The sequence below is a fragment of the Macaca nemestrina genome, unplaced genomic scaffold, assembly GCF_043159975.1.
Source record: "Macaca nemestrina isolate mMacNem1 unplaced genomic scaffold, mMacNem.hap1 Scaffold_52, whole genome shotgun sequence".
NCBI lineage: Eukaryota > Metazoa > Chordata > Mammalia > Primates > Cercopithecidae > Macaca > Macaca nemestrina.
The window spans coordinates 108,345-123,243 of NW_027257698.1; the positions used below are offsets into that span (position 1 = coordinate 108,345).

General features: G+C 49.6%; 2 protein-coding genes across 5 annotated transcripts in view; one reads left to right on the plus strand and one right to left on the minus strand.

Moving 5' to 3' along the window:
• Positions 1–14,899, plus strand: part of LOC139361485 (disco-interacting protein 2 homolog C-like) — a 225,944-nt gene that overhangs the window by 105,587 nt on the left and 105,458 nt on the right. The gene's annotated exons all lie outside the window — the stretch shown is intronic.
• Positions 11,341–14,899, minus strand: part of LOC139361484 (sterile alpha motif domain-containing protein 1-like) — a 258,949-nt gene continuing 255,390 nt past the window's right edge. The window contains exons 4-5 of the mRNA XM_071090066.1: positions 14,230–14,412; positions 11,341–11,869 (exon numbers count right to left, since the gene is read on the minus strand). Coding sequence (XP_070946167.1) covers positions 14,231–14,412 — 182 coding nt within the window. The 3' untranslated portion in view covers positions 11,341–11,869; position 14,230. The remainder of the gene's footprint in view (positions 11,870–14,229; positions 14,413–14,899) is intronic.

The following is a 14,899-nucleotide window of genomic DNA, read 5'->3' on the forward strand; positions in this document are numbered from 1 at the left end:
GGGGCCCCAGCAGCTGCCTCCTGCCAGGCCGGGGCCACAGGGCTGGGCTTCTGCCTCTGGGAGGGCTCGTGCCAAGGTGCAAGGGTCTGCACCGCTCGTGTGTGACCTGAGGGGCATGTGGGAAGCTTTTCTGTGCTCCTCACCTGGGAGAAGTTGAGCTCATCTGGGCTAGAGCCTCTGGGGAGGTAGGAAGGCAGAGGCCTGGAATTCCTGCTTTCCCCAGACAGCAAGAAAGCTCAGCGTTGCACCTGCTCTGAGATGCCCTCAGCAGCCATATATAGTTGATTTTAACATGACGGAAGGTGCCAATTAACCCGGCTCTGTGGAGAGCTTTGAGGAGTCCAGGCCCTGGGCCCCGGGCTTTTTAATATGTTCCTTCCTGAACAAAAAACAACAAAAGATCCCTCTGGCTGATGTCGACTGCGTGGGGTAGGACATGCCGAGCTTGGGTGGGGCTTGCCCCTGAGTTTCCTTGGTGCTCCTCCCAGCCCCCACAGACACCAGCCTCTCCAGGCCGAGGCTTGTCCTGTTTAGACCCTCGTTGGTGGGGTCTGTGGTCCTGGATCGAGGGCCCAAGCACTTCTTTCCTATTATTATAAATGATTCACCAGAGATGCACGACTGTGCCCAAACATCTCACGAGCATGAGATACAGCCAGTGTCGCCGCCGCAAGCTCATAATTCTAGTGGAAAGAGGAAATTTTACTTTTAATGTGCTCGTGTGACTCAGATGCAAATATTCAATTCCCATTAAACTTTCACGACCTTGAGATCCTCTGAGATTCCTTGGAAAGCCGTTCCTTGGCCCCACGACTAACTCTCCTGTGGAAGGAGGCTGGGGTGGTCCGCGGGGTCTGGGATCCTGCTGCGTTCTCCAGGATTCCTTAGGTTTCATCATTAGTCCCAGCTCTTCAGCAGGTGGAGCTGATTGACTCTGACATTTCCATTATGTTGTTCTTGTGTTGCCTCAGTTAACTTAGAATAACCAGTATTTACCAGAAATAATTGATGGCGAGATGGGAATTATTGGTGATTCCCTGACATAGGCAGCCTGTATAGATAAGCGTGTTACACGGTGTCTAATTTCTGAGATGTTGGTCCACACCTTCTCAGGAACACACTTTCAGGGGTAGATTCCTGTGCAGGAGAAGCTGCTTTTCCCCGAGACGCGGTGGCGGCTCCTGCACTGGCATGGCAGGGTGGCTGTGTGACTGGGCAGGGCTGGACATGCTCCTGCGCTGGGCGCCCACCTCCGCCCTACATCTGTGTCGAGGGTGCCTGCCTTTGTTCCCCCAGGTCGAACTCATAGAATTGTATACCTTCCTGACACATTCCTGCATAGAGATGATTAGATCTGGGGGCTGAATCTCAATCGGACATGCATGTAGGTAAATTATTGACGTGAATGACTTGGGTCCTCCACCTTCAGGGTCAGGAGGCACGAGGTGGGTTTGGAGACAGCTGCCTGGCCTCAGGAAGTTTCTCTCAGAGCCTGTTTCTTTCTCTAGCAAAGTAAATTATGCCTACCTCACCGGGCTTAACACACGCTCAGTACTCAGATGCTGTCTGATCTTTGTTATAGTTAGTATTTGGGGAACAGCGTGGCTGGTAAGAAAATGTGTTATCTTTACAATTTATACAATGTCATACAAGGCAAGCGTGAAACCGGGACACTACCTTAATCTGAAGATGCTGGTGCTTAGTCTTCTCCTCAAGCATTTTGTTGTCATTCTGGCGTGTGTCAGCCAAGTCATATGACGGTACCGCGTGCGTGATGCCAGCTCAGTTACCTTGGAATGGGGAACCTGAGGCTGCCAGGGAGCATCACTCCTGCCTCCAGTCCTCGGGGGTTTCTCTCTCTCTCTCCTTTCCTCTGTCCCTCCCTATCCCCCAATCTTCCTCACCACTCCTGCTCCCCTCCCTACCCTCCTCACTTACTCTACAACAGAGGTCCAGACTTTGACAAATCCCAGCTGGGCCTATTTATCGCTTGGCTGGGAAAGCAGAGGGAAAGGGGCCCAGTTACTACAAAAATAGAGAATTGAAATAGAATGTGAGCTATTTTTGCGTCTTGTTTTTTATTTTATTCTGAATATAAAAGGCAAGTGTCAAACAAAATCGGTGCTAACTGCGCCACTCAGCTCCGAGTCTGCTTTGTCGGGGCTCCGTGGGTTCCCACGCCCTGGCCTTCTCCATGAGCGTCTGGACACGCCGTGGCTGTGAAAGGAGCATTCAGTTATGGTCCTTTGAATGTTCCAGAGTCATGTTTAATAAAAATCTTCACGTTTACCCACAGCCAAGTCTTGATTTAATAATAGGTACTGCAGGTCTCTGGGTAGGGCTGAGCCTCTGTTTTAGAAGCAGCTGCACCATCTGAGGGGCAGGTCCGTGTGGGCTGGCAGGCGGCCTGGTCCTTGGAGCACAGGGTGTACCTGACTCAGTCCTGGCAGTGGGGGGCCTTGCAGTTCTAGAAGGTAGTGATGCAACCTGTGGCATAAATAAAAAGCCTCATGTGCCCCCATGAGAAGCTGGGGCTTCCCCTCAGTACTGTGGTGTGCTGTGTTTGTGATCGTGCAGATGTAAAAGGGTGAGGGAGATGTCTAAAAACCAGGCTCCCAAAGACAGCCCTTCATGTCTGGTGCTTTCATGTGTATATGCACACGTGTTTGACGCGTGTACACCTTCACACGTTCACCTCTTTCATGCATGTACACCTGTTCCTGTGTTCATACACCTGTTTCGCGCATGCGCCTGTTTCGCCTGTGTATGTGCCTGCGCGTTCACCCTGTATTGCGTCATACGTTGTATTTTACATATTGGGTATTTTCAGTTTGTATCGTGAGCTTGTAACGACGTCGTGAAGAAAAGAGGGGGCCCTGGCAGCCTTTGGCTCTGAGAAACGTGATGTCACGGGAACAGATGAGACAGCCCGGGTGAGGCCGGCAGAGGCCATCGTGGCCTGGGAGTCCGTGCACATCCACTGTCTGTCGCTGTGTGACAAGTGACCACAAAATTAGGGGCTTAAGGCAAAGTACACGTACGACTGTACAGCTTCTTCAGGTTGCAAATTCAGGGCAGCCTTGCTGAGCGGCTCTGGCCCAGTCCCCCGGGTCACCGTGAAGATGCTGTCCAGGGCTGCAGCCATCTGTAGGCTCAGCTGGGCTGGAGGTTCTGCTCCAGGATGCTGTGCTGACGTGTCTGCGGGCAGAGGCCTGGTCGTCCACACCTGGCCACTCCCCGGGGCTGCCAAGTGCATTCCTGCCCAGGGCCGCTCCTTTCCCCAGAGACATAGCAGTGCTGGTCTTATGTCCAGCGTCAAGGTGGCCGGGTCAGGAGCAAAGACTTGTTTCCCCTACTCGGCGGCTACTCCTGCAGGACTGGGAGACAGTGGAGGTCGCGCAGGAAGGTGTTCGCTGAAGACCGTGCTCTGTGACTTGACGGGTGTTCCTCCCAGGAGAGTGAAATGGAGACTGGACGCCGGAAGCAGCATCCTGAGTGACCCCATGTGTAGTGGGGTCACAGCAGAGCTAAGTCCTTCCTTTACAGATACTTTTCAGAGTCTACCCGCCTTTAGATTCTCTGATTAACGTGTCTGAGGAGGGTCCCAGGAGTCTGCCACCTGCCAGGCCAAGGAGGTTCCCTGCATGTGGCTCTCCCCTGACACCTTGAGAAACGTGACTCGAGAGAATCACCGAAGTTTCCTAAATGAGTCACCTGCTTTCTCTTCTCTTTGCTTTCATGCCCCCCCAGGGTAGGTCAGTCCTGTCCACCACAGCGATACCTGCATGCTGGAGTTCCAAGGAGATTGGGGGTGTGTCGGGTCCCCCAGGGAGATTCGGTGACTGAGGATGCTGTCATAGCAGCCAACATGTCCCTATCATTTTCACTTTTAATGAAGTTCAGTTACTAGGTTTTCTGAGGCACAATGATGTCCTTGTGAAAAATTGGTGATCAGGGAAGCAAGCAAGTGTGGGAAAATGATCCTGCCCTTAAATCTAAAAAACGATGAAACAGCAAACAGCCCTGAAGAGCCCATGAACCTCCTCATGGGGCGGTGAGGAGACACCTCAGTAATGGCTTAAAAAAAAAGTGATAATACTGAAGAAAAGGTAAACTAAATTTTGGGTCTCCTATGGGTAAAGAGATTGTGGTTTACATTTTGGATGTATGCGTTTATATACTTATTTATTTTTCTTTGTTGGATTTAGAATTAGTTGAAATAATTGTGTTTTTTTAATTTAAAAAATTGGGGTATACGAAGTCTAATCCCTTTGTGACATTTCTGTACTGTGAGACTCCACATACAAAAGTGAAGCCCAGACTGTCTGTCTCTAATGAACCAGAGAGAGGTGGTCATCTCCTGCAGGCCGGTCTGGTCTCCAGGCATCTGGCCATCCTCCCAGTCTTGGGCACACCTGCATCACTGGTGCTTCCTGCCAGACTGTGACTCTGCCCAGGTTTCAGGAGCACCCGGAACTGTTTTCCTAGGGGCTCCTGCTTTGTCCTGGCTCCTGGAAGCACAGGCTTTTGACGAAGGACTCTCCCCACTGCCAGGTAAATTGGTGATTGCCCCACAGTCTGTATTTGTCACATGGGGCACAGAGAGTCTGGGCGTGCTGTCCTGGCCCTGGAGCCAGCTCTAGGACTGCCCGGCGGCATTGCCTCCACCCCTCACCTGGGAACAGGGCGGTGGGGAGGAGAAGGGAAGCAGGGTCTTGACCCTTCTGCGTCTCGAGAACACGGGAACACATCGTCCCATTGCCTCACACCATTCACAGCCCAAGCTTGTGTGAAGTATTATTTTATAACCTCCCCTGACAATGATGTATTTTATATAAGCAGCACATAAAGTGGTAATTTAATACCCTATCGAGCAGGATTAAACAATAAGGAGCAGATATCACTGTAGAAAAGTTACTTTATCCGGGAAACATTTATCTACTGCAGGTGGATGTGAATCATGGCTTCCTCCTCGGTGGCTCCTGATGAGCCTGTGAAATTCTGTCCTGTTCACCACTGTTAGTTATAAGCTACACCTTTCCTTCTATGACGTTACTTACAAGCTCTACCTTTCCTTCTATGATGTTTATTTCTTGCCTGTTCAGCACTGTTAGTTACAAGCTATACCTTTTCTTCTGTGATGTATATTTCTTGAAGGCATGGACTAAATCCTAATTCCACAGTATTCGATGCACATACTCAAGAGATACTTGTTTGAATGAATGGATTAATAGAAAATAGAAGTGGTGACTTCACTTTATTTCATTATGTCAAACTTTGTCTACACGGAAAATTTTATGGTCCTTTGGAAAAACAGGGCCTCTGTGCAGGGTTGTTAGAGATTGTGAGAATGCCGCAAATGGCTCTGTGGCTCTAGGCTCACAAAGGGCTTGAGGGACTTGGTGGCGCACCTGTGTTGAAAACTGAGTTCTGCAAATCCATTGGAGTGACCTGCCAGCACCAGCACACACAGCCCTCCTTCCCAGTTGATTTCTGCACAGAGGCTTCTTCTGAATGCCCCAGGTGAACGTGGGTTCAGCCAGCACTGCTGGGCTTCCACAGCAAGCCAGGGTGCTGCAGGGACGAGAGAGAAGAGGGGCAGGACCAGGATCTTCCTGGGCCCCAGTGCCCGTGTGGGGACGCTGCCTGGCCTGGCTTTTCTGGGAGAGGTCAGGGAAATGATGGCATGGAGGGGCTGTTGGTATGAGTCGCTTGCTCAAACATAGATCCCAGGTCTGTGTGGGAGGCAAATAGAAATTTATGTGGGTATCATCAGTAACATAGCAAACATGGGCTTCTTCACTAGGGTGGCTGACCCTCTTGCTCATCTGCTGAGCAAAGGCCCGGCCCGGCCTGGCCTTCTACGCCTCCACAGTGAGCTTTTCTCAAGCTCTGTCCACTCCATGGAGATGGCCGGAGCCAGGGCAGATATGGGGTGTTTTCCACTTTTTATTTATTTTTTCTTTTTTGAGATGGAGTCTTGCTCTGTCGCCCAGGCTGGAGTGCAGTGGTGTGATCTCGGCTCAGTGCAAGCTCCACCTCCCAGGTTCACGCCATTCTCCTGCCTCAGTCTCTCGAGTAGCTGGGACCACAGGTGTCCGCCAACACACCAGGCTAATTTTTTGCGTTTTTAGTAGAGTCAGGGCTTCCCCGTGTTAGCCAGGATGGTCTCAATCTCCTGACCTCGTGATCCACCAGCCTCGGCCTCCCAAAGTGCTGGGATTACAGGCGTGAGCCACTGCACCCGGCCAGGTATTTGTCAGTTTTTGAAAGCTACATTTAAAGAATGAAATAGACCGAACAGAATTACTTCCTTTTGAATATTTAATACTCAGTCTACCAGAACACTTAAATATAGTTAATGTATTCAAATAATAAGAAAGAACTTTCCCTCTGTTCCAGGGAAAAAGTATAAACAACCTTTTACTTGTCAGGGATTTCACTATGTTTCTAAAAAGCCAGCAAGCACTTTTCCTGAAATAGACCCATCTCTTCCTCTGCATAGACCCTATGAACATTTTAGCTACATTTCTGCTGTATCTTAATGTGATAGATTGTAGAAAATTCCTTGCTACTGGAACTTCACGATGCTTTCCTTTAAACATCAAATAGAAAGTATGGATAGTAAATCTCAGACTAGTTGCAATTATCAGTCTTGGTAGAGCTGCCACCCACAGCCTCTGTCAATTACAACAGAGTGTGTCTCCCCAGCAACCCGGATTAGATTGCGGACCAAGCCAGGCTCACCCAGGATTCAGTGCAACGTCTTTCAAAGCTGTAGTCATTGCCCCTGGAGGAGACTTGAGAAGTCCTCCCTTTGATGCCTGTGCATGGCTGTTCTCAGATCACAGCAGCTGCAGCAGCATCTCAGAGGATGCCATCAGGGGTGTCCTGGGTATTGACACCACGGTAGGGGCCTGCAGTGTCTGAATGAAATGGGCCGTGAAAGTGAGCACCCTAGAGGAGTCCACAGCCACGTTTCAAAGGTGCAGTGGCCCGAGGTGAACCCCAGAGCACTGAGGAGCCTGGAGTTGACCTGTCACGACTTCATTGAGAGAGCTGACTGAATTCCGTACCTGTGCGGGCAAAATATGGCTGTTTGCGCTTGGCCCCTTCTCAGTCCAGGGCTAGGGAGGTTGTCTGCACAGCTAGTGGGAGCTTAACTTTGTGCACACTCGGGGTTGGGTCCCACTCCTTTCTGTGAGCCCAGGGAAGATAGGCATGCCGAGCTCTCCTGGAAGAGGGCCCTGACGAGTGGAAGCTGAGCTTCAAGATGGTCGGCCTTGTGGTGTGCGTGGCGGGTTCGGAGTCGGTGTGTGCTGAGTGGGGGCCCGGCTGCTGCTGTCGCTATTGGGCTCAGCAGACGCTGCGGGGGACGTGGCTCCTGTTGTACTTGGTGGTTTTCTCCTCACAGGAGTGGGTTTCCCTGCTGTGAAGGTGTCGGGGCTGTGACAGGCAGCCTGGCAGGAGGAAGACGCTCGTGGGGTTGTGCCCCGAAGCCCCCTTCCTCTTGAGGAGCATGAAGGGGGTTTGGGACCCTGCTTCCGGCTGCGCTCCCTTGCTAGGTTCTTGGCCTCGGGGGCCAGGAGAAGCTGAGTACAGGGCTGAAACCTGGACCCCTTCCACAGCCTCCGTGGCGTTTGTGGTGTGATACGGGACGAGGCCCTTGGAACTCCAAGCCCTACCCTGGCATGCCCGCCCACTGGGGCGTCTTGGGCACCTGCTGTGTGCTAGGCTCCGTGGTGGGGTGGGCGGTAGCAAGGGCTGTGGGGTAGAGTGGACACGGTACGTGGATGATGAGAAGCGTCAGGGAGGCAGTGAGAGCACAGCTGAGACCTGCAAGGAGGGGACTGGCTGTGGGTGTTGGGGCTCAGGGAGCTGCCTCTACCCAGAGCCACAGTGGCCAGTGAGGGCAGAGCAGGGGACCGAGGCCCAGGGAAGCCGTGTGTATGGTTCGCATCAGGTGTGCGGGTCTGCCGGGCTGTGCGGCCCTTCTCAGTCCTGGCTGGGCCTGGGGTCCCAGAGGGAACGGAGGGTGTTCGCATCTCCCTCCTCTTGCTTCCCTGCTGCTTCCTGGTCAAGGGATGCTTCTTTATTGCAACTCTGGCAGTTATTCTGCATATTAAGAGGAGTTTCACAAAATCGTAGGGGGGGAGGCGGACTAGGGATTCATTTTTTTTTTCTCCCCCTGATTTTACACGGAGCCTTCTACTACCCCTTAGTGTGGAGGCAGAGTGCAGATGCTCTACAGTTATCTATCCAGGAAGAGAAGAGCTGATGGGAAGTCACAGATCTGATCATTGCAATAGCACTGACATTTTTAAGTGGGAGAATGCTGATGTCTATAATAATCAGAGTAAAACTTCAGTAGCTTCAACATAAAGATTCTGAGATGATCTTAGAGCCATTTCGTCCCTAGATCCTTCTGCAGTGTGGAGTGTGACATCTCTACCAGCCTCTGGTCAGTGGCCGCCTGTGGGTAACTGAATGCTTGAAGTGTAAATGAGAACTTCTAATTTTATTTAATTTTAGTCAAATTTAAATAGCTATATGGCCCAGGCACCGTGGCTCATGCGTGTATTCCCAGCAGTTTGGGAGGTCGAGGCAGGTGGATCATGTGAGGTCAGGTGTTCAAGACCAGCCTGGCCAACAAGGTGAAATCCCATCTGTACTTAAAAATATAAATAAAATAGTCAGGCGCGGTGACAGGCGCCTGTAATTCCAGCTACTCGGGAGGCCGAGGCAGAAGAATCACTTGAACTTGAGAGGCAGAGGTTGCAGCAAGCCGAGATCGAGCCACTGCACTCCAGCCTGGGTGACAGAGGGAGACTCTGTCTTAAGAAAAAAAAAAAGATTTTAAAAAACCCTACATGCCCCTAGTTGCCTCTGTAGGAGACGGCATGGTTCCAGAAGGTAGACTTTGTGTTGAGGACTCTGCAGCGTCAGGCTGGAGACAGTCTCCCTTCCTAGCAGCGTGGGCCCCTGGGCTGTTCTTCTACCAGAAGGGATGGTGGCGTCTCTGGGAGGTATCTGTAGACTCAGATCTGTGTGGATTAGTGACTTGTGTTACTCACAGATACTTAATTTTATGGGTAAATGAATACCTGGACTGGCTGCAACTTCAGGGCGAGATTCGGGAGTAGGGAGTGAAAAGTGACGACGGAACCCTGGGCTTGTCCTGCTGCCCCCAGGACCCGGTCGGGGTGCCTTCTCGTCTGAAGTCCCAGCACGTGGTCAGGGTACCCCTTGCCTCTGAAGCCCCCAGGAAGTGATCGGGGCACCAATCCCCTCTGAAGCCCCAGCACCTGGTCGGGGCACCCCTCCCTTCTGAATCCCCCAGCCACCTGGTCGGGGAGCCCCTCCCTTCTGAATCCCCCAGTACCTGGTCGGGGCGCCCCTCCCTTCTTAAGCCCCCAGACCCTCCTGGCCTGCGGTGCTGCTTCTCCAAATGCTGTCCTTGGCTGTTTTCCAGGAGTCACCTGCACCAGAGCAGGCTGCGTGTGTCATTTCTTGTCGGATCTGGGGTGTCAGTGAAGCTCATTTATCTTGTCTTCCTCCTCATGTGCCGTATCTCACCTGTTGACTGTCTGAGTTTGTGTGAGTGCGTGTTGTGCGTTCTCAGGCTGTACTCGGTGCTTAGGTGACAAGAACGTCTTAGAGCAACGGACTGTCTGCTCCAAAGGACGCTGGGCATGAATCGAGACACAGTTTACTTGTGGGGTTTAAATTTCCTGGGTGTTGGAGGCAATTAAGGGGAAACAAGGTCTAAAAAACCCCTGCAGATGAGGAAGGCAATAATGAAAAAAATTACTCTATACACACTTAGCAGATGATTTACTTTGTAGGTGAATTTTGCATTTCGGGAACTACTAAAGCTACTGTTTGTAGGGATTCCTTGATGAGCTTGTTTTCTGTCTAGAAAGTAAAGTGGATCGGTTTTGCCTTTAATGCTGACTGACTAGAATCTACTTCCTTTTCCCCCCATTCACGTTAGGGTGGGGATTGGACTGGAAGAGCTGTAGGATCTCTTTATTTCTGATCTTAAATGAATTTTTTCTTCAATGCCCGGTTCTTTGGTTTGGGAAATGTGCTCAATTTGTACCGTGCTTTAAATGTACACAATGGTCGAAATTGCTACTTTTCTTTAAAGTTAGATATAACATCTTAAGTAAAATGTCATCTATAAATCAGGCACAGTCTGGGGCCTGGAGACCCCTCTTGTCACTTCCTTCCAGCTGTGTCTTCTTCCCTGGCCACATTGCCCCTGGCCACATCTCCTCCCCAAACCACGCCGTGTCATCCGCCCACCACCTCACCTCTGGTCACAACACCTCCCTCCCGGCCACATCACCTGTGGCCTCACTGCCTGCCTCCCTCCTTCCTGGTGGCCTCCGTGGCTCCCACTGTCTGCCCTCCCGAGGGTCTGTTCAAGGCTCCTTCCCCGTTTTCCACTCCTGAGTGGGTCTCGGGGCCTAGATGTTTCACAGGATGCAACTTTCTTCCCTTCCAGCCGTGGGTCTCTGAGCGACAACTCCAGAGAGGGCACTAAGCTCTCCTTACCTACCTGGGGGGCCCTGAGCCCTGACCACCGACCACCAGGGCTTTTCTGCAGTGTGTGGGGCAGACTCATGCATGAATTGGACTAAAAAGATGCTTCCAGGAATCCTTGTTTCAAGTGCACTGGAGCAGAGATGGGGAGAGGGGACCACCTGGTTTGCTCAGAATTTGGTCCTGATCACAGCCAATGAGGCAACATAAGCACCTCCTAAATGAAGCATTCCACAGACTGATTTTACACATGACAGAAAGGCTTCACACAATGAGTGAGTTTGAGCTGCATTTGAAGGAAGAACAGGTCCCTGTAGGTGGAAATGAAAGGTAAGCGTGACCCAAGCCATCAGCAGCAGCGGGGGTGGGGTGGTGCAGACTCCCCATGGACGGTGGGCATGGCTGAAATGCAGGAGAGGGCAGGGGTGCGAAGGAACAGCAGGGCGGCAGTAAAATTCCCCTGCAGAGAGGGGACGTGACTGAGATATTATCACATGTATACAACTGAGAGATGATTTGAGGAGGATTTCTGGGAGCCTGTGGGAAGAGCACGTGGTCATCATCAGTTCTCGGGATCTCTTTTTATGAAGTGAAAATAGTCTTGCCTCTGCCTATCTTGTGAGCTGTTGTGACGATCAAATCAGATAATCTTCAGCGAGCCTTGTAAATGCTAAAGCTTATGACAGACTGTTCCAGCCCCCTTGTCTCTACCCTCCTTTCCTCCTGAGTAACGTGAACCCTGCTGGGTACCTCACTATCTGCCTGGTTTCCTCCTCCATAATGTGAGCCTTGAGTACTTGCTGGGTACCTCGCTGTGCACCTTCCTTAGTAACGTGAGCCCTGAGTATTTGCTGGGTACCTCGCTACCTGCCGTACAGCTGGCTGTAGAATTGTCAAACGCACTTGGCTGGCACATAAGCAGAAGTGCTCGCTGGGCCTTGGGAGGGCTTTCTGACATGTGGGTGCCTTCTGTTCCCTGTTAGGCTGGAGCTGCAGGAGCCCCCCTAGACCAGATAGAGGACCAAGGCTGTGGCCTCGGGGTGGGGGCTGGGGGAGCTCCCTGGGTTTATTGTGTGAGTGAGAGCAAACTTCAGTCCCGCTGTGGCATTGGGATTCAGGGTTCCTTCTGGAATGTTCTGAGTGAGAAACAGGAAGTGTGCACAGGTGCGTCTTCTGCGGATTTTATGGTTATCTCTTGGGAGAGCACTGGTGCCTCTGAACTATGAACCTGCAGAACCACTTCTTCCACTAACGGCCGCCTTTATATAAAGAATGACTTACAAAAGATGCCACTTCAGATGGAGGTATTTGCAGGTGTGGCCTGAAAAATGAACAAAATGACTTTCATTTCAAGGAAAGTACCTTACATTTTTCCCAATGATAGACATTTGAGCTTTCCAGTGAATATTAAAACATAAAAATCTTGTGTCCACCACTTTCTCATGTGACCAATGGTGATACTGATGTGGGGTTTTTTTTTTGTTTTTTTTGTTTTGTTTTGTTTTGTTTTTTGGACGTATAATGAAATGTGGAAGCCGCTCATAACTCTGAACCAGTATTTTCTAACCAATGTGTGATTACAAAATCGTGTGCTGGTAAAAGCCATTCAAGTGCAAGACGGACCAGTCGACTTAGAAGGAATTGGGGCAGAAAGGCCCGTCGACCAGAGCACAGACTGTGTTGCAGACAGCCTGTACGGAAGTGCCACTTGTTACATTTGGCAGCAGAGAATACCTAAAATGATCTGAAAACACAATGAAAATACTGCTTCCTAATTGTATATCAGCATGGGGTCAGACTTTCTTCATAAACTTCAGCCATGGCTCTGCAGCCCACTGAACGCAGATGCAGGCATGAGAATCCTGCTGTCTGAGGTGCAGAGATGTTAGGTGTTTTCACAGTAGCACAAACTGTTGCCACGCTGCTGCTTATTTTGGAAAATGGTTTCTTCTTTAAGACTGTGTTAAGATGTAATGACTTTATCCTTGTAAAAGAAACTAAATTATGTTCTTTTTTTTTTTTTTTTTTTTTTGAGACGGAGTCTTGCTCTGCCACGCAGGCCGGAGTGCGGTGGTGTGACCTCAGCTCACTTCAACCTCTGCCTCCTGAGTTCAAGCGATTCTCCTGCCTCAGCCTCCCTAGTAGCTGGTACTACAGGTGTTCAGCACCATGCCAGGCTAATTTTTGTATTTTAGTAGAGACGGTGTTTCACCATGTTGGCCAGGCCGGTCTCGAACTCCTGACCTCAAGTGATCCACCTGTCTCTGCCTCCCAAAGTGCTGGGATTACAGGCATGAGCAGCCACCACTCCCGGCCTGATGAGAAAGCTTTTTTGTGCTCTTTAATAAAGTGCAAAGGGTTCCTGAGACCCAAAAGTTTGAAAACCACTGGCTTAAACCGACAAAATTGTCCATGATTCTTCAGTGTATCTTCTAATCTGTTGATGGAGAGAGGACAGCAAGGGTTGCTTTACTTTTTTCCTTTCACAACTCAATGGTGCCGGGACAACTTGGGTATCCACATAGAAAAGGATGGACTGGACCCTTCCTCACCGTACACGCAAAGCTCAACATGGTTCCAATGTAAGGAGCTGACTGAGACCCATTCTGTCAGTCTGCTGGGTACCATAACGGACACCACAGACCGTGCGACTTAGACAATAGCATCTTATTTCCTTTTTTCTGGAGACTGGAAGCCTGGGATCAAGGTGCGGGCAGGGTTGGATTCTCTGGGGCCTCACCCCATGCTGTGTAGACAGCTTCTTCTCTGTGTCCTCACAGGTTTCTCTTACGTGTATGCAGCACTGAGGACTGTGTCTAAATTCTCTTAAAAGAACACCAGTCATACTGGATCAGGCCCTACTTTTAAGATCTTATGGGACCTAAATTGCCAAGTTAAAGGCCCTGTATGTAAATACAGTGACATTTTGGGTTTCCGGGGTTGTGACTTTAACATGGAATCTTGGGGGAGGGGGACAGTTCAGCTCATAACACCTTTAGGGGAGAATCCTGGAGAAACTGTTAGGTTGGATTAGGCAATGTTTCCTTGGCTGAGACGTCTAAAGCTATAACAAGCAACTGAAGGGAAAAAGACGGTATCAAAATTAAAAACGTTCAATTCAGAGGATACTATTAAAGTAAAATGACAACCCACAGAACAGGATACATTATCACGATAAGGACCTGATATCAAGAATATATTCAAAAACTCTTAATAAAAATCCAATTTAAAAATGGACAAAGGATTTGAATAGACACTCTCCAAAGAAAGACATATAAATGCCTTAAAAAGCACATGAGATGTTTAGCAGAATTCGTCATCTTAGAAATGGAAATCAAAACCACCGTGAAATAACACTTCACAACCACCGTGATGGGTGGGTAAAACCCCAGTATTGGACAGTGACATGTTGGTGAATTGGGGAAAACTGAAATCTTGATATATTGCTAGTGGGAGGGGAAGTAAAATGGTGCAGTTGATTTGGAAAAGTCCGACAGTTCCTCAGAAAAGCATGAAATCACCGTACGACCCAGCAATTTCACTCCTAGCCATATGCTCAAGAAAACTGAAAACATTTTTCCAAAAAGTATGTCATGCCTGAATCTTCACAGCAGCATTATTCATAGTAGTAGAAACAGTCCAGGTGTCTGTCAACCGGTCACTCACTGAGATTCCACTCACCTTAGACGTGAAAGATGTCAGCACCGAAGGTCACACCAAAGGTCATGCACTGTACGATTCTCCTCACAACAGGTGTCCAGAATGTGCAAATCCAGAGAAAAGGAAGTTGGCTGGTGATTGCCAGGCGCTGGTAGAAGGAAGGAGCCAGGTGCTGACTCTTAATGGGTTCAAGGTTTCTTTGGCCTGTGGTGAAAAAGTCCCGGAATTACATACTAGTGGTTGATGTGCAGCTTTTAGAATACGCTAAAAAGACTGAATTGTATTCTTTAATATTGGGGCTTTTGTGCTTTGTAAATTGCTTTTCAATTTAAAAAGGAATTCAAGAAGTTATTTGGTGTTGATATGATAGTATCCAAAACAAGTTACTATGTAACTCACGTCCCCAGCGTTAAACTTCATTTTCTGAGGATCTTGAAGTGTTTGAGGCTAGGAGACACAACGATCCTATACTGTATGTTACACCCCATCTTACTGATTTCTATCTCACATAACCATATTCAGGAAAAACCGACATGTAAATGTGAGCTGAATGCTATGCAGAGGCACATTCCTCTTACCCGGATGATCTTTAGTGGTACAGTAAGAGATGAGATCATAGCAACGTTAGTTTAGTTAGTTTAATTTCCATGGCAACAGGAATTTGGCACATGGGATGAGTTAGATCTCCCTG